This window comes from Talpa europaea (assembly GCF_964194135.1).
Source record: "Talpa europaea genome assembly, chromosome: 11".
In the NCBI taxonomy this organism is placed as follows: domain Eukaryota; kingdom Metazoa; phylum Chordata; class Mammalia; order Eulipotyphla; family Talpidae; genus Talpa; species Talpa europaea.
In genome coordinates, this window is record NC_140078.1 from 25632398 (window position 1) to 25654358 (window position 21961).

The 21961-nt window shown below is 39.5% G+C and overlaps 1 protein-coding gene across 2 annotated transcripts in view; it reads left to right on the plus strand.

The window, feature by feature from the left end:
- Positions 1–375: 375 nt before the first annotated feature.
- PLCB1 (phospholipase C beta 1) overlaps positions 376–21961 on the plus strand; it is a gene marked incomplete at both ends in the record, with an annotated part of 613641 nt that continues 592055 nt past the window's right edge. For both annotated transcript variants that reach the window (XM_084247878.1, XM_084247879.1), the window contains 2 exons: positions 376–474; positions 19229–19306. In XM_084247878.1, coding sequence (XP_084104004.1) covers positions 376–474; positions 19229–19306 — 177 coding nt within the window. The remainder of the gene's footprint in view (positions 475–19228; positions 19307–21961) is intronic.

A 21961-nucleotide genomic window follows, 5' to 3' on the forward strand; every position in this document is an offset into this window, starting at 1 on the left:
TCGCTCCGCTCTCTCCCTCTGTATAGAGGATGTGCTGAATGGTGCGCTTTGAGGCGGTGGCGGCGCAGGAGCAGAATCCAGCGGCGGCTGGCAGCCTCGGCTGCTGGGCTCGGCTTCTCTTCGCCGTCTGAGGCTCCGCATCCACAGCGGGCGCCCGACCCCGCGTCCCGCCCGGGGCATGGCCCGGCGCCTCGCCCCCGCGCGCCCCGCCTGCTGAGCCGCGCCGGAGGAGGTGCGGAGGCCGGGCGGCCGGGGGAGGCCGGCGCGGTGGCTGAGGCTCGCGTCTCTCCAGCAGTGCATTGAGCCCGCGCCCCGCGCCCCGCGCCCCATCGCTGCCGCGCTCGCCCGGGCCGCCGGGAGCCCCGGGGAGCCCAGATGGCCGGGGCACAGCCTGGAGTGCACGCTTTGCAACTCAAGCCAGTGTGCGTGTCCGACAGCCTCAAGAAGGGCACCAAATTCGTCAAGTGGGATGATGTAAGTATTGGGGTGGCCCGGCTGGGGTTGCTGGCCGCGCGTGGGGCAGGGCGGGCGGCGTGGGGGTGGGGCGAGGGGCGCGTTATGCAATGGGCTCTCCTGGAGCCGCAGGGACGGCCTCGGGACGCACAGGTTGGCCACTGCCCAGGCGGGCCGTAGAGTAGGGGCTTGGCGCGCGCGCCTGTGCCCTCGGGGTTTTACTACTTGACCTCTTTGCTGGGTCCGGCGAGCGCCCTCTGAGGGTCTTCAATCTGTTGGGCCAAAAGAGCAAGAGCGCGTGCAGGCTTTTCGTTTGACGGGTCTGAGAGTTTGGAAAGTGGGGCGTGTGAAGTTGGGAACAGCTGGAAAGCTCTGGGGTAGGGACTAGACGCGCCCCTCTCCGCCCGCACACGCTCTGCTTGTCATCCCCTTTGCCCGTGTGCAAGAAAGAACAGTCCCGAAGTCCGAAAGTGTTTAGTGGTTGCTAACCATCTGAGCGCTTGGAGCCCACGCGGCAGAGGACACGGCGGTCCAGCCGACAGGTGGTCGTTGATGCCAAACTTCAGCGCCATGCTCCGGAGGAAGGGGGCCTGCGAAGGACAGGGGAGGGCACCCCTGGGAAGGCAGGAGAGCAGAAGGGGAGGTTTTAAGGGGTCCAGGAGGACACCCACCGTAGTTCTGCAGGCAGAAGCTGAAGGCTAGTTTTGGGAGAGCTGAGCTGGCCTGAGGAATCTTAAGCTTGGAATAGATCCGTGAAGACATTCGCCCACGATTTACCTGTATCTTTTTCCAGATGAGGCAGAGCATGGCTCAGCCCTGCAACTCCATTGTTTCATAGGAACCCTGGAACCCCGAACTTCAAGTGAACCCTCCCTCTCCCCCACATTGCCTTCAAACACTTTAATAATTTTGCTGAAAACGTGAATCTTCAAATGGAGGATGATATGTTAGCAGTTATATCCTGGGTGTCATTCGTAAGATCTAATAAGAACAAACCACTGGAATAAGCCAGAACTGCTAGGATCCAAGGAAATCTAGGTCCAAAATGATTAAGACATTTCTTTAACAGAAGGGATTTTAGGAGAATGAGGTGTTTTTCTTGCTGAAAAGATTTTCCACCTAGTAAATTATAGCCTGTTATCCTCCAGGGTATTTTTCTTTAATCTTCTTAAGCCATTTTCCAGTGTCTTAAAACAATTTAAATATTCCAGGTAGTGAATCCAATTACTTAGCTGAGTGGGTCGGCTTGTCTATTTTGTCCAGTTGGAAGCGCAGAGGAAACTTGGAGTATGAGCCATAGCTTCCTTGAAAGCTCATGCCAGTTATTAAATGCTGTGGGCAAGGATGTAAACATGCAACCTTTTACTGCAGATTTTACACTTTTTTCCTTCTGTCCCAGTCTACGCACCGGTTATTTTTGTAATGGAATAGAATCTACACAATAAATTCAGACACAGATTAAGGGCTTTGTTTGTGTCAAGGAAAAATAAAGGAAAGTGCAATTCAGCAACAAATAGAACTAGCTTGCCTATCTTGAGATCCTCAAGTAGAGAGCTCATGAGATAATGGATTTACTGAGAAATAGTGAAGGACTGATGGAGGAGCAGAGGAGACTTCACATATTAGAATAGAAAAGGGAATTTCAGAATAAGTTTTGGATTTATTCAAAGTGATGATTTTAAAATGTGTTTTAAATAATATGCCAGAATGTCTACTTTGGAAGACAATATCCAGTAACTGAAAATGAAGGTCTTTTGTGGAATCACATTTTGATAATCCAGGTATATGATTTTTATTTTATGCACTTATAGAACATATTTTTTCATCCTCACCTGCTAATGCCAGGACCTGGACTAGATTCTTGGGTGTTAAAGAAAGTATAGACTTTACATGCCAGGTGGAGATGATAGAAAATTATCAAGAACACCAATGAGATAGAGATGTGTGCAGATTAGTGGTGCAGGAAGAGTGATGGAGAGGTCAGTAGTCCCACAAAGAGGGTGAGAAGAAGCCCCTGTGAGCTTTGCAGGAACAATATAGGAAATAAAGAGGAGAGGCTAGTAGCATCTCAAATCTTAGTATGAGGCAGAACAGGTTGCAGCCAGGGGTGACCTAGAATACGATGACCTGTGCTGCAAGTTCCTTGGCTCTCTTGTTCTCCATGGTGATTTGTGGGCTAGCACAGACCCAAACTTTCTTATCTTGCCTTTATTCTCCCCTCTCTCCTTCCCAGCTCATATTTGCCCTTCTAGAAAATCGAACTGGATTATTATACTGCATCTCAGTGAGACTATGTGTTGAAGATAAAAGAGAACTAGATATTGAGTCCAAAGACCTGGGTTTACCAACTAAGTTTTTGTTTGTTTGTTTGTCAGTTAGCTGTGTGACTTCAGGTTACCCACTGAGCCTCTCTGAATCTCTGCTGCCTCTTGTTTGCTATTCCATTTAATAGTTGGGAGTAACCAATAGGACAAAACAGCACTTCTTATACTCGATTTTGTATCAGAACAATCTGAGGAGATTGCTAACACTCAGATTCCTTGGTCTCACCCTCAGTTTCTAAGTCAAAGGGTTTAAGATTGGGCTTGAAAATCTCCATATCTCATAGAGTCTTGAATGATGCTGAGGCTTCCAGTCTGGGGAACCACAATTTGAAACCACTGAGATAGATTTTGTGCTATAACTTGAAAAATGTGACAGATGGTTAGCACAATCTTGTTGCCTATGTCAGTTTTTGCTGGCTTGTGAATATAATTTTATCTCTATGTTGGGATTTTTGAGAAATTCATCCAATTGTTACCTTTCTACCTAAGAGATAGAAAGAGCTCAGTGACATAATCATGAACAATCTTTTTAGCTCTTCTGGGATATTTATGAAGTGGCTGATGCCCAGGCTGGTTTAGCTCATATTCACAAATTTATTTTGAATTTGTCATATGCAATGAAAAACTTTCAGCATTTTCACCTGCTTCCAGTAGGATTGCTCAAAAGGGAAAGAAAAGAGATTTTGAGAGGCTCTCTAGTCTGATTTCCTATGTTTGAGCAGGGGTGGCTGATGTGTCTTTTTCTCTGATTCTGCCTCCTCCCCCACTAGTGCACCCCCTTCTGTTTGTGTAGAGGAAAAGTAGATGCTAGAAATAACTCAAAAAAACTCTCAACTATCTAATCTCACTTAAAATTTGTAGAACTCTGTTCTTTGGTCTTTAAGAGGAAGGATAGGCCAAGTCACAAATTGGATTTTCAGTATTTCATTAGATAACACAATGGTACATTTGAAGATGATGAGTTTGGGCTATTAAGAATTGTGAAGAGGTTGTTTTGTTCCTTGAGTGGTTAAAACATCATAATCACCAGTCTCATGGTCCTGACCACCTTATGGAATGAAGTATGTCAGCCAGAGGGCACAGTACCCTGCATAATCTGTTAGCTACCTACCAGTGTTTTGGTGAGCCTGTGAATACTCTGAGGGTGATAGTCAAAAGCTTGGTAGGCACTAACTGAGTACAGCAGATAGCTGGTGGGTAGTGGCCTGAAGCAGGCTCCTAAAGACACACTTTTTCACCAGAGCCAGGCATTAACCTTATTTTTGTATGATCATGGGGAATCCTGGGGGTCCCAAGGGTCTGTGGGGGCATCTGTACATATTTTAATGTTTGAACAACTCATAATAATGTAGACAGTGTGAACATTAAGGCTAAACCTTGTCTTCCAGAACTTGGCCAGCAGATAAAGGTGAAAATACCTGTTGCATCAGTGACATCGTGCATTTATTTTACATTTGTATATTATTAGACTCTGTTGGTGGCATGTGGGTGTAAAGGACTGTGGGCATTATAGGAGAGTTCTGGTGGAATGGACAATGAAAGGGGAGTGACTTTTTGTAGCTAGTTGAGCTTGGGAGATTGTGGATCTCTCATTTCAAGTGTTTGGCCTTGATCTGTTCTGGACAAGATGTGGAGGGAAAGAGAAAGGATGAAAATGGTATATAGGCTCCCAATCTCTGATTGCCCTATTAATGTATCTGGGACCTTGTCTCTTTGTCCCAACAATCTGTGGGGAATAGAAGTCTTTTTCATTTTATCTCTGTTTTTTCTTTTTCTTTACTCTCACTCTCTAAATCAAATCTCAATTTTGGAAGTTATTTAATGCCTCTCAACCTCAGACTTAGCTGTAATGTGAAGGGGGTACTATTTCCCCGTGCACTATACATAGAGCAATACATATCCATTTGTTCACTTGACCTTTAAGGTTAAGTGCCTGACACACAGAAAACCCTCAATAAAACATGCTTTTTAAAGACTTATTGTCTCTTGATAGTTAGACAGCCGTGAAGGTCATCAGTATGTGTTCAAGGATCCTTAGTCTCCAAGTGGGAACATCCAGATCTTTCCTCCATCCCCTTTGAAGTGTGCCTTGATTTTTGTTTTTACAATTTGAAATGAAAAAAACAAGACCCATTCTTTTTAAAGCAAGTCAGTTACAAAGCATCCAAAAGTTTTATTTCTATTTAAATTCCTCAGTTTAATTTATAGATATATTTATATTTATCAGATTTCTCCAGTCTCCAAAAGTAGAGCTATCATAGGAAACTTTTCCTATGCTTCAATGACATAAGCCAAAGAAACAATTACTATTAACTTCTATGGAAAATGTTTTGAACATTTCCAGACAACAAAGTAACCTGACAGATGATACTATATATAAAATCTGAAATCACATGTAATATAAGCAGGGCTAAGATCAGAGGGGAACCAGAGAGATTCTTAAAAAGTCTCACTTTATTAATATGCTATTTCCGTTCCATATGATAAAGCAGGGATGATATGATAAATGCATAGCCTGTATCGAGTAATTCTTGTCGAAGGAGCTTGGAGGTGCCGTTCTCACAATACTGGGTGTGTCTGCCTCTATGAGGGCTGCTGTAAAACCAAAGCTGAGCACTATTTTCATTTTTTGTAGTAATGTAGGTCTTGTGCAATAGCAAAGTGTTATAATAGGAATTTTTAAAAAGTGGGCTATATCTATATATCTCTATCTCTATCTCTATCTCTATATCTATATCGTGCACAGGTCTGATGCCCAGATGGAGAAAATAATGAAACAAAACTCTGTTAGCAAGACTTTATTCTTTCTTCCTTCCGTCACCCCTTTCCCTCCTCTCTCTCTCTCCCCCCGGACTCCCTCCTAGCTATCTTATCTCACATTGTATATCCTGACTTGAAAACATGTAACTTTCAAAACTTGTAGTTTCTGACTGCTCAGTTGTTTAAGAAGAGGGCTGCATTTTGGAATTGGATTCATGCCCTGTAGATTTGAGACAAGCAACTGTTTCTTCATGTCCAATACTTTCCCCTCCCATCAAAAGACAAAATGGCTACAAGTAATAATAATAATAATAAACATGCTAGTATATCATACATTTCCAGCATACTGCACAAAATTTAGACATTCTGCATTTTGTAGAATTAGCAGTTACAGTTTCCATAATGGTGTCAGGAGAGGGATAAAAGGGTAATACTGACAAGGTTAGTGAGGGAGCAGAGGGGAAGGGTTACTGAAGTGGGCAGTCAGCAGCATCACTTTGGAAAGGTTCTGGGAAACAGGGGAGAAACAACTCTGGTGGCAGGTGGTGGATTTGGATGCAGCCCCCGCACAGCATGAGGTAGATTTCAGATGGGAAGGCTGGCAGGTGCCCTCTAAAATGCCACATAAATATGTCCAAGTATGTCCATTTATCATGTCCAAGAGCTTTTGTAAATTTCTCATTCATGGTAACTACTGTTAACTAAGTGTAAATATATAACTTTTTCAGAGTGAACCAATAAAGCTATTTTAAGCTTTTTTTTTTCTTCTTTTTTTTTGGAGTGTAACATGCATGCAGTAAAACATGCAAATCCATCTGGATCAATTTCCACTAAAAGAACACTCCTACATAGTCAGCCCCAGATTGGGGAATGGCACGGCCAGCCCCACAGGACCCCACAGGTCTTTCCTTCCAACCCCTACATCCCTTCCCAGGGGTAACGGTTATCCTGACTTAGAGCTCCAGAGATTGGTTTGGTCTATTTTTGATCAAAGAAAACTATTTTTCCCCATTTTTAATGAAAACAAAACAAGCCCTCTTTCGCTTAAAGCATTTTTGGGGTTGCTGAATGGACCCTCTTGAACAAGAACACCAGAAGTGACTTGACTTTTCCTTACATGCTACTTGATTAGGCCCTTGTGCTGAGGTAAAATCTGGGATGTGAAACAGGTGTTGTCAGTTCCCGGCAGGAGTAGACAGCTCAGTGAAACTCTAGTAATTTAGCAGGAAGCTAATGCCTCCAGGCGGTTATTGGCATAGCCTGCAGAAGTCCAGTGCTGTTTCTGGAAGGTATTTTTCTCTCATGGGTTTTCTCTCTTATCTCGCCTGACTTTGATAATCCCACCTATGGTGCATTAGGATAATTTGCTCTGGCTATTACCATATCTTGAATGCGTCCCTTGAAAGTGTAGCCTATTAATAAATAGCTTCAAATTATATTTACCTGCAATGACGTTTAACAGGAACATTTTGCTTTTTAATATCGAACTTGGGAACCTGTACTTAAATGTTTCTTTATCAGGATTGGTTCATGTTAATCATGAGCTAGGTGTGCCAGTAGAAAATGGAAGGGGCTTGATTGTGAAGAGTTGACAAGCCTCTGGCGCTCTACCTAAATAACAAATCCTTGTTAAATGAAAATGTTAGTGTCTCTGTTACTGCGCTGATATTCGGTTCTTGCAGCCTTTTTAGGTTGTATCATACATTTCAGCTGTGCAGATTTCATGACGTTTTCCTTTCCCCATTTAGGGGGTGTCTGATTCCCCAGGCAGAACTGTGTGTTCCTATATATCAGTAGGTAAAAAAACGGGGCAGATATTTCTGAGATCCGTTACACATGAAATCTCAAGACAGCCACCTATTTCTATAGAAAAACGAATTGAAATAGTATATAAAGTTGAACTCTTTTTTTTTTTTTAAAGATTTATTTATTTATTTATACAAGCACTGGGTACAGTCAGAAGTGCAGGAGGGTGAGAGAATCCACCAGAGCCAGAGCAGGGAACAGAACAGGCAGACTGACGAAATACACTGCTGAGGGGAGCAGCGGGCGGCAGGAGAGGTCTGTCGCGCCATGTGGGACCCTCGTCTGGCGGGGATCGAACTGGTGCTGCAGAGGCTGCGGGCAGCTTCACAGCCCAGCGCTCAACTGCTGCGCCACCAGGGGAAGCCCAAGTTGAACTCTTTTTTTTGATATTATTTAAATGCCTTAAATATTTATCCATGAACCAAGATCCTATTAAGGCGTTATGGATAATCTAAGTTGTTCTAAATTGGAAGAAGACAATTCTGCACCTTTTTGCAACTATAGAATAAAGTTTTCTTTGAACTTTTGATTTCTAGACTTATAAAGTTGAACTCTTTTTAAGAGTATGTTTTCCCTCTGATTGCTTTAAGTTCTGCTATTTGATTTTATTATCTTTTTCACTTCTGAATATTGATTTTTAGAAATTTTTATTTTAATTTGTAGTCTGAAAAAATACTTCGGTTTATATTTATTGCTGTTGACTAAATTTATATAATTATCAAAAAACTAAATCATTATAAATGGGGAAACACTTATTACGATAAGAAAATATAAATAAATAGTATTAATATAATTTAAAAGACCCTCACTTGAGTCATTCTTTTTGTTCATGGTATTCACTTAATGTTTTTCTTCTTTTTATTGCATTGCAGTTTATAAGCATATTCAGGAAAAATGGATTAATTATCAAAACAAACCCACTCTTTTCCTGAATATGCTTGCTCTCAATATATGACATTAATATCTAGGAGATTAAGAGTTTATTTTGCTGTTAAAAATCAGATTTTCTTTGGGACTTATTTATGAATTAGGTAATGATCAATTAATTTGGTTCTTTTTTTAATAAAAGAGGTCATATGAGCTCTAAAAGGAGTGAAAAAAGGACTGCCAGGTGAGTCAGCACGTGATCTAGGAGATTAAGATAAAATGCTGGCTGCTAACCATGCTCCTTTCTTATGTGTGCTGATTTGGAAATGGTTGTGTCTCACCTAGTGACCAGTCCCACAGCTTCTTAGTGAGATTTTCAAAATAGAGTCTGGAAGTATGAAGCTTCTGTTACTAGCTCCTTTTGAGACACCTAATATTCCTGCTGCAAATTTTGCTCTACTCCTCTAGGATTGAGAGGGCAGAAATTTTGCAGCCATTGGGCTGTGTCTACAGGTATGTGAGGTATTGAAGGAAGAAGTATTATTCTGCAATGCGTCTCCAGTATTCAATTTCCAGTTTCCTGACTATGAAGAAGCAGTGGCAGCAGTGTCTGCTCCCTGTTCTCAGATTACTCTTCCTTTGGCTTTTGGCTAAACTGGCTTGTTTTTGCTTCTAGGAGTATCTTCTTGATTTCTTATCTTTGTGAATATGGTGGAGGTGATAACTTTGCTCAAGAGTCAGTGCTATAGTTTCTGGTGTCATTCATGGAGACCCCATCTGAAGCCTACTTCTCCAGCCCTTCCCTTTTAGTGATTTAATATTATATTTGAGGAAAGTGGGGCTTTGCACTGATGCTGCCTTAGGAGTTCAATATTAAGAGAGTGAGTCCCGGCCTCATAATATGCCCTTGTACTTACTAAGTACTATTATTTGTTTACATTCACCTCCATTCAGTTATTAAGACCATCTCAGTGGTAGTCAAAGAACAAAGGATATTATTTTCACTTTACTAGAAACAAACTGAGGCTAGTGAGTTGTGACTTGCCCAAGGACAAACAAGTGGAGTCTGAGTTTGAATTTAAAACAGGTTTTTTTTGGTTAAATTCAGATTCCTTTCCAATCTACCATGCCATCGCCAAACAGAATCCTTTGGTAAAAACTTAGGTCCTTCCTTACATGCTCATCCTTTTAAGCTAGTGTCTTCCTTATGGTATAAATACAAAGTCACTTTTTGTCCATACTGTGTAAGTTGTGGAATGATAGGACAGCTTCATTGCTGGTTTTGAGGCACAGATGCCCGAGTATAGTCTACAAGTGTTCTATATCAGTCAGTCAGTGTAGAAACATGCATGTGGAATGGTATTTATTAATAGTGTAAAACAAAAGTCATTTTTCCCATTGCCTAGCAAGTGTCAATTCTTTATCTGGCAAGACTCATTGCACTTGCTTCTCCTACTTTTTTCTCTTCTCAACACCCTTGCAAATGTCTTTTGTTGGATTCCCTTTAAGACCAGTCTCAGGACTTCCTGTGGATATCCTTGATCTTGGGAAATTCAGGATATGGTAGGAAGAGTAGAGGATGAGTCATCTGCCCCTATATAAGACAGTGACTGGAAATTCAGGTTAGTGTGAGTCCACAGTCTCCATCCAGACTCCTAGTGCAGGAAGGTGCCCACAGAGAGGTGGCTGTGTCTTGTCTGTGTTTCAGCTGCACCTGGGATCCTGGAGGACTGCAGGTTTATGATATTTATATTCTCTCCCTAGGGAAGAGCATAGGTCTGTCACTCAGCAGGAGCTTAGGGCAGAGAAGGAAGGAAGGGTCTTGTGTGTTCTGGCTCACAGTGGCTCACACAGGAGACAGACCTGGAGAGCCAGCATACGCTGAAACTCTCATGACACACTGCCTGTGGCATTGGTTGGCAAGCTCTGTATCCATCCTTCCATTCCATCTGAAATTTCCTGGAGTCCTACATAAGCTAATGGTCTTCATAAATTGTGTTTCTTCATGTGAGTTTGAGAAGTAAAATGTTTATTGTCAATACAGAGCTGACAAGGCACTGGTATAAGGTTGAGTGTATACTCAATAGTGATTCAGTATTTGCTGAAAATGATGGTGCTTAATGTATTTGCATCTCTTATTCTGATGTGACCCATGTCTCTCCTTTTCTGAAAGAGATGCTCACATATATGCACTGATGTTACAATGAAAATTTCTTTTTTTCCCTTTTTTAAATTTTATATATTTTTTACAACATTTTTCAGTTTTGCATAATGTATGCATTTTCATCTTGGTTTTAGTCTCCATACAATTCCCAACCCCCCTTGTCTTGATCCTACTCTCTCCTCCCCCCCTTCAGCCCCATAGTGTGACTCTGGTTTATAGTTGCTTGTTAATTTTGATTTTTACTTTATTATAATTAGTCTTTTTCCCAGTCCCTTATTTAGGTTTTCTAAATTCCTGTTATAAGTGAGACCATCAGGTATTTTTCTTTTTCTTTCTGGCTTATTTCGCTGAGCATTATCCCTTCCAGCTCCATCCATGTTGCTGCAAATTGCATGAATTTATCTTTTTTGATTGCTGAGTAATATTCCCTTGTGTTTATGTGCCACATCTACTTGATCCAGTCATCTATTTTTGGGCATTTGGGTTGTTTCCATAGCTTAGCTATTGTAAATAATGCAGTTATAAACATAGGGTGCAGGCTACTGTGAACAGTTATATGCAAACAAATTCAACAATCTAGAAGAGAAGGACAAATTCCTACAACTTTACAATCACCCAAAGTTAGATAAAGAAGAAATAGAACACTTAAACAGACCCATTACAAGCAGTGACATTGAAATGGTGATCAAAACCCTCCCCAAAAACAAAAGCCAAGGACCAGATGGATTTACAAATGAATTCTGCCAAACATTCAGAAATGAACTAGTGCCTATCCTTCATAAACTCAAAAAATTGAGAAGGAGGGGATAATACCAAACACGTTCTATGAAGCCAACATTACACTAATACCAAAGCCAAACAAGGAAAACACAAAAAAAGAAAACTATAGGCCAGTCTCTCTAATGGACATTGATGCAACAATCCTCAATAAAATTTTAGCTAACAGAATCCAACAAATTATCCATAAGATAATTCACCACGACCAAGTAGGATTTATTCCAGGGACACAAGGATGGTTCAACATCTGAAAATCAATCAACGTAATCCAACACATCAACAAAAAGAAATGTAAAAACCATATGATAATATCAATAGATGCTGAGAAAGCTTTTGACAAAGTACAAGCCCCATTTATGATAAAGGCACTTGAAATTCTCGGGATACAAGGAACAGTAAGGAACGGTACCTTAACCTCATAAAGGCCATATAGGACAAGCCCATAGCCAATATCATTCTCAATGGTGAAAATTTCTTTTTTTTTTTAATGGTGAAAATTTCTTAAAGAAACCCAAAAGGGTTGGATGTCACAGGATAATAGACTGATAAATTATAAAAAAAAATTTTATCATGCAATGATTCATATAGAAAAATGAATATATGAACTTTATTGCTAAAATTAGAAAAACATCAGATTAAAGACTGATAAAGTTATTACTCATAATAAAACTTCCACCTGCATTATTCCCTCTGTAGAGAGGAAATAGAAGTCCCTGGGATACTGGTATTGACTTCCTCCCTTCCCCACTCATAGTGTAGTATCCTGCGCCCCTGCATTCTTTCATCTGTCCTGTCCCTGGGATAGCAGTGCACTTTCTCAGTGTTCTGGGGTGCCTGCTCCTTACTTCCTTTGACTCCTGGCTTTGTTAGTATCCCCCATCTTTGACAGTATCTGTGAATGTCTTTGTTGAAGTACTTCTATAAACCTATCAATATGCCTTTAGTCATAAAAACTCCAGCATAAAATCCAACCCTACTTCCTCCTTTACTTATTACCTTCTCCCTTAACTCCTCTCCATAATGAAAGTGTAGCTTATACTCATATCTCCTTTTCTTCACATCCCACCCATGGCTGCTCTGCCCTCCCAAGCCTTTACCGCTGCTTTGAGATTTCTATTGCCAAGGTACTGCAGAATTTGTCTCACTTCTTTTCCTGCAGTAGCTATCCATCCATTCAGTATTCATACTTTAAATATGTATTGATGCTGCTTATAAGCAGACATTCTGCTGATGTCGTGGATTTATAATGATAGATGATTCGGTCTCTGCCCCATGGCCCTTGTATCCTATGGGGGAGAGAGATGCTGAACAAAGGGGGGGGGGTAACTATTTCATTACAACTGGTAAGAAGTGTGGATGGTTTCTCTGGAGAAGTTCTTTTTATAGAAAGATCTGAGTTATAAGTAGGACTTAGGCCATCCTAACAGGGAGAATGTGTCAGGCTAAGGGAATAGCACAAAGGGGCATTCTGAGGAGAGGTCTTTGTGGACCAAGCAGAATAAGCAAGTGGGGAGCTTGGAAACACAGGTAATGCTGACAGGGTGGCAAGGGTCTGTACATATACTGCTTCAGGTGCTGACTTTATCATAAAGTCAACAGGAAGCCATGAAAACCATATTTCTTAACAAAACATTGTGGACATTTTGGCCAGCTAGCTGTTTTGTGGCCTTAGTCCACCACATGCCGGGAGCAAAAACCTTCAGAGTGACAACCAAAATCACCAAGATTTCCCTAAAGTGCAACATTGCCCAATTGAGAACCACTGATTAAACTTTAAACCACTGAATTAAATCTTAATTCAGAAAGCGTTCAGTTATTGTATGTACCTGTGCGCACACCCACGTATACAAACATACCATGTGGTCAATGAACATATGAGATGTTCAACATCCTTAGTCATTAGTTATCAGGGAGATGCAAATTAGAATCACAGTGAGATGCACTTGACACCCATCAGAGCTAGTTCTTATTGAAATGATTGGTTTACTCATCTGCTGCCACCACTAAACAATAAGCACCTTGGTTAATTGGGGAGCTGGGCTTTCATTTGTATCCCAAATACAGGTATCTGAAGTTCCTTTCGTGGCGTTGGATAGCCATGCCTCTACCTTTTCCCTGTGATGTGTTAAAAGAGTTTTTCATACCTATCGGTAAAAGGCACATTGCTTGATGGTGCTTCTCTCCATTGCTTTACATCCTCTTTTGAATGGGCCTTCTTACCTCCTCTGCTTTCCTTTATTTGGGGAAATTTCAGGCTGGATAGCCACTTGGAAGAAAATTCTCATCAACACTGACCCACATAGAATTTTTATTTCACTGATTCTAATTTAACACCATAAGGCTGCCGCGCGCGTGTGTGTGTGTATGTGTGTGTGGTGTGTGTGTGTGTGGGGTGTGTGTGTGTGTCTTGGAGTCAGGACCACACTGCTGACCTTTGATGGACATCCTATCTGTTTTCCTGTGACTATTAGAATTTGTTTCACTTTATATAAGCTGTTTTACCCCAATGTATGTATTTGTTTTACTTGGCTCTGCTGCTTCCTGATGCAAGTCTTGGGCAATCCCTCTGGAACATCACTTGTTATTTTTTCTTGTTGACTCTGTGATATTGATTAGTTTAGAAGTGCACAACCAGATTCACATGCTTTCTCTTGTGATAGTGTAAGGGTGCAGATTGATTGTGTAGTCAGTATTTTGGTCAACATTGGCCAAGAGACTTTCTGACAATGGCCTCAAGGGACGTGCTGTGGATATGTGAACCAGGCCTTCATATTAGCCTTAAGGTTTAAGGTTATCACTTGTTTTCAGCGACTAAGGGTGTCATAACAGTACCATAGACTGTGTTGCTGAAGGAACAGAGATTTCTCAGTTTTAGAGGCTGCAAGTCTGAGAACAAAGTGTTGGTAGAGGTGGTTCCTTCTGAGGGCCAGAGAGGACGGCTATGTTCCAGGGCTCTTGCCTGGGCTTATAACTCACTAACTTCTCCCTGAGTTTTCCCTCTATGTGTGCCCTTGTCTAAATTTCCTCTTTTTATAAGGATACCAGTCATATGGGATCAGGACTCATCATAACTTCCTGTTAACTTAATTATTCTGCAAAGACCCTCTCTCTTACATCACATTTTGAGATATTGTGGTTGGGACTTAAGTATTGGGGAGGGGGACACAGTTTAGCCCATAACACAGCTCAACCTGGTGTAGGGGTGCAACGTGATGCCTCTATTTAGATGTTTGAAGTATATATTAACACTTAGATGTTAAAATGAGATTGCAGCTGCTAACATGGAAAAAAAATCAAAACTTTCTAACTGGAATAAGCTGACCAGGTTTGCTTTGTTAAAGAGATTTCCTTGTTAACAAGAAAACTTATTGTCCCATGAAGGTTTAGACCTGAATAACCCAACAGAAATATAAGTTGGATCATGTAGGAACTTTAAAGTTTTCTAGAAATCACATCAAAATAAGTCAAAAGAAATAGGTGGGAAAATAAACAGGTGGAATGAATTTTAATAACTTTTTTATTTAACCCAATATGTTTTAAAAAATATCAAAAATTATTAATGAAATATTTTGCATTCTTGTTTTTATTCTCATAGACCATCTCAGTCAAACATACTTTCCAGTGATCAGTAACCACAGGGGGCTAGTGAGCCCACATTGGACAGCACAGCACAGAGCTTTCATTCTCAATTGGGCCCAAATGACCTCCAAAAAAATGAAAAAAAAAAAAAAAAGCTCTTGATGGACAAAAACATCTTTTTATTCTTTTTAGAAAATTTTGCATGAAGCATACATGTACACACATACAACATATAAATTGATATTATTCAGAATAACTCTGGTATTAAAATTTCATGAAGGATGTTTAGGAAAATAAATATATAAAAAGGCTCCTTAGCAGGGAGTAGTGAAGAAATGTTGACTAACACTGGTGTGCTGATGTACATAAAGGTTTAATTTCCAGTGCTTCCCTTGAAGCTTAGCTGGGTTTCCTGGGGAAAGTTATTTAACCCAGACTTTGGGTTATTTGTATAGTTGAGGATATTAATAGTGTTTGACTTTTAAATTAGTATAAGTATTAAATGAGGAAATCTACTTAAGGTTCCTATGGCAGTGATAGACTCAGAACAGATGTTCAGGATGTGTCTGATTTTTCTGTCAGGGATTTTTATAAAGAATATTCTGGTATTGGGAGGGACTTGTGCTTTGTCATTTCCTTCCAGTTTCTTTAGGGTATATTATTCTTTTTTAAATAATCATTTGCTTTATTTTCACATTTTATCTTTTAAAAAACTAAAAGCTACACCCATTGTAGGCTTATGCACGGATATCAGTGTGGTCTCTGCACCAGCAGCACCAGCATTGAGAGCTTCTTAGAGCTGCAGATCCTCAGACTTTATCCTAGACCTGGTAAATGAGGGGAAAGGATCCAGAATCTTTGTTTTAACAAGCCCTTCCAGAAAATCTGATGTACCCAAAAGTTTGAAAAAGACAAAATCTGTGGAATGTGTATCTTTTAGATACTGATGGAAGAAAAAAGGCTACAAAAAAAAATCTAGGAGTTTTCTCCATTGTTCTGCAATAAAATGCTGCGAGTCACAGTTCATCTTCAGTTGCCTTGGAAATGAAGGATGACCATATAGTTTAAACTTCAAACTAGAGCATATGTTCTGACGAGTAGGAACACTTGAGATGTGGGTTGAGTGGCTACTTTGATATGGAGAGAATATAGACACTTGGCAGCTATGTGGGAGGTGGGAAAAAAAAGCAGGTGGAATTAAAAATGGATATTCATGTATTTCTGGGTCAAAGCCTGCCTTGCGTGGCAAGAATGCCAAGTTCCAGCTGATCTTGGAATGTTAGAGGTGATTATGGAGGAAGCAGGCAGGGAGCTGAGATAAATGTTCATTTAACAGAGGAAGTACGGCCGGAAGAATCGGGTCAAGAAAATACTGAACAAAGGGTTTTAATTTTGAAGGAGGAGAAGGAATAAACTAAAAATAACAGTATTTGAAACACATGAAGCAGCCTCGTTCAGTGTTCTGACATAATACATTTGAATAGTTTTACTCTTTTAACTTAAATGTTTGATTGTCTTGGGATTCTTGCTGTGAATTATCACTAGATTTTCTGGTAGAATCTTGTCAGACACTCTTGTCAGCCCTGATAAGGAACTTACCTGAGAATAAGTTCTACCTACAGCTTGATTCCAAATTCACGTGGAAGTGGGGTTATGTGGTGTGGGAAGCCTGTGGGAAGCTTTTGTTTTGCTCAAATCTAGAAGAGTAGGTGATAAGACAGTTGAAAATATTGCTATGACTTATTGGAAATATTGCTCTGAACTCTTATGCAGGTAATTCATAGAAGAAACCTAAAATACATTTTAATTTATTCTTTCATTATAATAGCAAATTTGTTTCCAGATGTCCTTTATTTTGACATTTAAAATTAACTTGAAAATTTATAACTCCAGCTGAAGTTTTATACAATAGCACAATCCTTGTAAAAGATTTTTAAAAATTTTAATTATTTTTTTTCTTAATGATGTTTGTTGAGGTAAAGTAGGTTGACATCTTTGTGTCTGAAAAATATGTTTTTTTCAAACTGTATGTGAAGAGTAAATCTTAATTATTGGGATTAAATAGAAGGACAGTTTCTCAAAAATTAAGCACAGAGTGGTCATGTAATTCAGCTCTTCCACTTTAGGAATATACTTAAAAGGAGGCTCAAACAGATAGTTGTAGACTGTGGTCATAACAGCAAAATGTTGGAAACAACACAGATATTCTTCAAAGAGTGAATGAATAAACAAAATGGGATACACACACACACACACACACACAACAGAATATTATTCACCCTTGAAAAAGAAATTCCTATATAAGCCCCATTACAGATCAAACTTAAATGCATTATGCTAAGTGAAGTAAGCCAGACACAAAAGGACAAATATTATTTGATTCTACTTATATGAGTTACATTGAGTATTCAGATTTGGAGATAAAATATAGAATGATGATTGCCAGGACTGGAGAGTAGAGGGAGTGGGCAGTTAGTGTTTAATGAATGTGGAGTTTCAGTGGGGAAGATGGAAAAGTTCTGGAGATGAATGGTAGTGATGGTTGTACAACACTGTGAATGTACTTAGTGCCACTGAACTTTACACTTAAAATGGTAGATTTTATTTTATGTTACTACAATAACAAAGAATGTCAGACAAACTTTTATTTAATGTTTCATAAGTCAATTTTCAAACACAATCTACTATAATAATAAAAAAATGTGGAAAGTGTTGGTCCAAGTGCTTTACCCAAATTATCCTACTCAGTTCTCACACACACAAAAAAATCCTCTGAGATAGGCGTTATTATTCTCTCTCTTTTTTTTTCAGTCATGGTATGTGAATGAGGCAGGGAGAGGGAACAGACTAAAGAACTTGGTTCTTACAATAAAACTTAACATGCACCCTAAAAGCATCAATCTGCTTTACCCATCAGAAAAACAATCCCAAATTCCAAAATTATCTCTGCAAGTTCTGATTGTCATTATAGATAGAGGATATGACAGATAGAAGATAGATCAGATAGAGGATATGACATACTGTAGTAACAATTTATATGAAAATGTTGAATAATTTGGTAATTTATGTTTCTTTAAAATATGCAATTCCTGCAAAGACCTAAGTATTTTAGTATAAAAATTCATATCCAGTTTCATGTATTTTGTTGTGCAGATGGTATGCCTTTCTGAAAATAGCCAAAAGAAAGAACACATATTTTAGAAATGTTTAATATAATCACAGTGCATGCAGTTTTTGCTTTATAATGTACATGCTTTAAATTCGGAAGACGATCTATGATGTTTTATTTTATTGTGTGAAATTTAAATTCACAAAAATTTTGAGTGTATTTCCCTGAATATGTAGAAAGATGGCCTTATTGACTGTTACCTTGGAAACTGCAATGCCCAAATGCTATGTTTACTCTCTTTAGTACAATTAAAAATCATTTTACAGAACAAATGTAATTTAATATATTATCTTTAGGAGTGGATTTTGGATAATTTCCATCAGAAAAAAATATGTAATGATGTACACATTACAATGTATTACAATTATTTGGAAACCTAAATATAGTTTTTTTTGTTTGTTTGTTTTTAAAGATTTATTTATTCATGCATACAAGAACTGGGCTACAGGCCAGATGAGCTGGAGGGTCAGAGGATTCACCAGGGACAGAGTGGGGAACAGAACAGGCAGACTAACTGAAATACACTGCTGAGGAGAGCAGTGGGCCAGACAGGAGAGGTCTGCCACACCATGTGGGTATCTCCCTGGCCGCTGGTATTGAACCTGTGCTGCAGAGGCTGCAGACAGCAGCACAGGCCTGTGCCACCAGGGAGGCCGAATATAGCTTTTAAATAGAAACATGTCAATGCCTTTAATGCCTTTAAAAACTTGTCCTAATTGGTAAATATATGCATCACTGGTCTTTTCCTTTACATATAATAGCCACATATTTTAATTATTGGTGAAGTGCCCCAGTTATGTAATTAATAATCCTATGAAGTTCAAGATACCATGTCTAATATTTTGGAAATGTTTATTAGTAATTGATGACCTTGGAGAAATGCTGAACAATTACTACTTGTTTTAAGTGACTTCCACAGTGATATATGTGTTTATTTTTTTATTATTATTATTTTTTTTACATTTTCATGATTTTTTTTTCTTTTTTTTTTAATAATAAATTTTATTGTTATATTCCCCATACAATTGCAGCCCCCCCATTCTGACCCCAATCCCTCCCCTCCCGCCCCCGCCCCCCTAAAAGTGTCTCTGGTTCATAGTTTTTTGTTGATTTTGATTTTCACTTTCTTATAGTTATTCATTTTCCTGGTCCCTTTTTTAAGTTTTCTAGATTCCTGCTATGAGTGAGACCATCCGGTATTTTTCTTTTTCTTTTTGGCTTATTTCGCTGAGCATGATCCCTTCCAGCGCCATCCATGTTGCTGCAAATTGCATGTGTTTATCTTTTTTGAATGCTGAGTAATATATGTGTTTATTCTAACATTTCTAGGACTCCACTATCGTCACTCCAATTATTTTGAGGACTGACCCTCAGGGATTTTTCTTTTACTGGACAGATCAAAACAAGGTAAGACATGAGATGTCTGTCTTCCATTTTCCAATTAGTTGCTGATTTGCAATGCATTTGTCTTATCTACATAAATGTATTTATTTCATTTGTGATTTCTTTGAAGATTCTAATTAAAGAGAACCTTAATTCAGTTTATAGTATTTCTATAAAGCTCTGTTACTTCTAATTGTAGTTGCCTCATATTTTCTTTATTCTGCTGCTGTTTTATATCCTGTGTTGTTTGAGTTTCATAAGCATTGTTATAACTGATACTTTGGACTCCTCTCCGTCGTGTTCTGCAGTTCTGCTGGATCCAGACTTCTCTCCGGTTGTTGTTGTTTTTTAACTTTTTTCTTTTTCTTTTTGCTGCCTCAGCATTTGTGCTATGTTCTCCTGTCTCCTCAGTTTTAGTTTTAATTTTAGAGACTTTCAGACTCTTCTTGCCTTTGCACCTTGAAGTAATGGAAGAACTGGAACCAATGAGGGGTAACAGGTATAGATCCTGGGGCACTAGGATCACCTCTAGTGTGTCCCAGAGCTATGCTGGGGATCCACCATGATCCTTTCCCCTTGGTCAGCTCTCTTTCTTAGTGTCTCTTACAGTTTCCTGTCTGCTTCCACTGCAGGCTATTTTTGAGCACTAGATGCAGTGCTGCGCATGGTTAATAGTTGATAAGGAGTCACAGGCTGCTGGTGCTCTTCTCCAGCACAGAGCCTTATTCTGTGTATTTGCTCCTATTATTGCTAGGTGCTTAAATTCTAGTTTGTGCAAGGGTTCATTTGTTGTTTGGTTTTAGCATTGAAGTGGGGGTGGGTTTGGCAAAGTGTTTTGACTATCTCAGCCTGGATTTTGAGTAGCCTTTTCTATGAGAAGAAACAGGTGATCTGACCTGTTTCTCCTACTCGCTGATTCAGACTCCAACTGTGCTATATTGAGAACTTCAGGTTTAAGCCAGGAATCCTCCATCTGCACCCTAGCTCCTGTAACTTTCAAACAGTGCCTCTTCTATCCTGGGTGCCAACTCTGTGTACCCCTTTATCCAGTGCTGCATCTCATGAGACCCCAGTGTTGGCATGTGTCCCGAGTCAGCAACTGTAGGGGGTTCTGTTCAGCAGCTGCCCCTCTCTCTTGTGGGTTGTACCACCCCGGGGTCACTATAACCACAGTTCACTCAAAGATTTTCCTACCCCTTTCCACCGGGCCATTGCTCCTAGAATGTGCTGTGGTCATCTCTATTTTCCCTTCAGGGATTACTAACTGCTCCTCTGTGATCCGGTTGTCCGTGGAGGAGGCGCACTGAGCCTGGCGTCTTTACTGTGGCACCATCTTGTCAGGCTCTCCAAATTAAAGCAAATGTGAGGCAGAAGTGTCTTATGATTTTTCAAGGACTCTGGTTTGAAATATCAGATGTGCTATATCCTAGAAAGTGTTTTTAGGACAAGAACAAAGAAATGTGAAATAATTTATTGTAGAAGTAAGTGGTATTACTGATTTAATTCCCTTGCTCATCCCAACTTCCTCCCAACTTCATCCATAAAGAACGATGAAGGCACTTTTGACCGTATGTCTGTGACTCTGGCTTTCTCTTCTTTCACTGCTTTGCTGTTTACTAAGCGTTCTCCCAGACTTGGTGGGAACTTGATCTTGATCATTTGTTTATATTAGAAAATCAAGAGTAAGATACCTTCAACTTTTCAGGAATTTCTTCCCCCTTTAACTTTGTGACCACCATATCATAAATGATCTTATTTATTATGAAAACAGTTGAGATGATTCATGTTGAATTATTAAAAAAGAAGACTATCTACAGAACTTTATTTATTTGAAATTTAAAGAGCATTTAGACAAGAATATTCCTAGAGAGTGGTTATTATTTCAAGTGTCAGTGCCACAGTTCTGTGTTTTAAACTTTCAAGACCACATAATACAGAATATTTTGTCCCTCTAAGTTCTGGTATTTGGAGAGAAAGAATAGAGTTTCTTGACAGTGCTAACTATATGTTGAAATCCACAAAATATCTGCATAGTTACTGCTGAAGGTGAAACTTAATTGTGGAGTGCTGATAGCTCTTTCACAACCCCATGTTGGAACCCAAAGTTATTGGAGATTGACCACCTCAGTTCTGCTTTTGGGACAACCTTAATTTTACCTGTAAGCAGTGATATGGAACTTGCCCTGTGAATAACACATTTGGGGTCCAGGTAATACTTAAGAGTAAACACTCTGAAGGTGTTGAAAGTAATGTCTGAACTCTAAAGCCAGTCCTGAGTGGGGCTTTTGCATGTTTTCCAAAAGGCAAATTTTAGCCTTGTCTGTCAGGGGTTACTTTCTGAATGTTGATGCTCTGGAATTATCTCTGGTCAAAGATATGGAGCTAAAACATAGAATGTCAAAAAGTGTGTTTGAATAAGATTTCATACTTAATGCTCATGTTTATTAGTGGGTGTGTTAATCACTTTGTCTTTGACATTCTGTTTGGTTTCCTGCTGTTATGTATAAAACAATGGCTTGAACGAGGCTTATTTTTTTTCTTTCTAAAGGCTATTTTTACACTGTTGAGGCTATATTCATGAAAGATATATTTATAATGCTTAGAGCATTTTTAAAGGTTGGGTATTTGTACAAGAAACTAAACTGTCAGTTTTATTTTTCAACTTGTAAATCAAGCGTC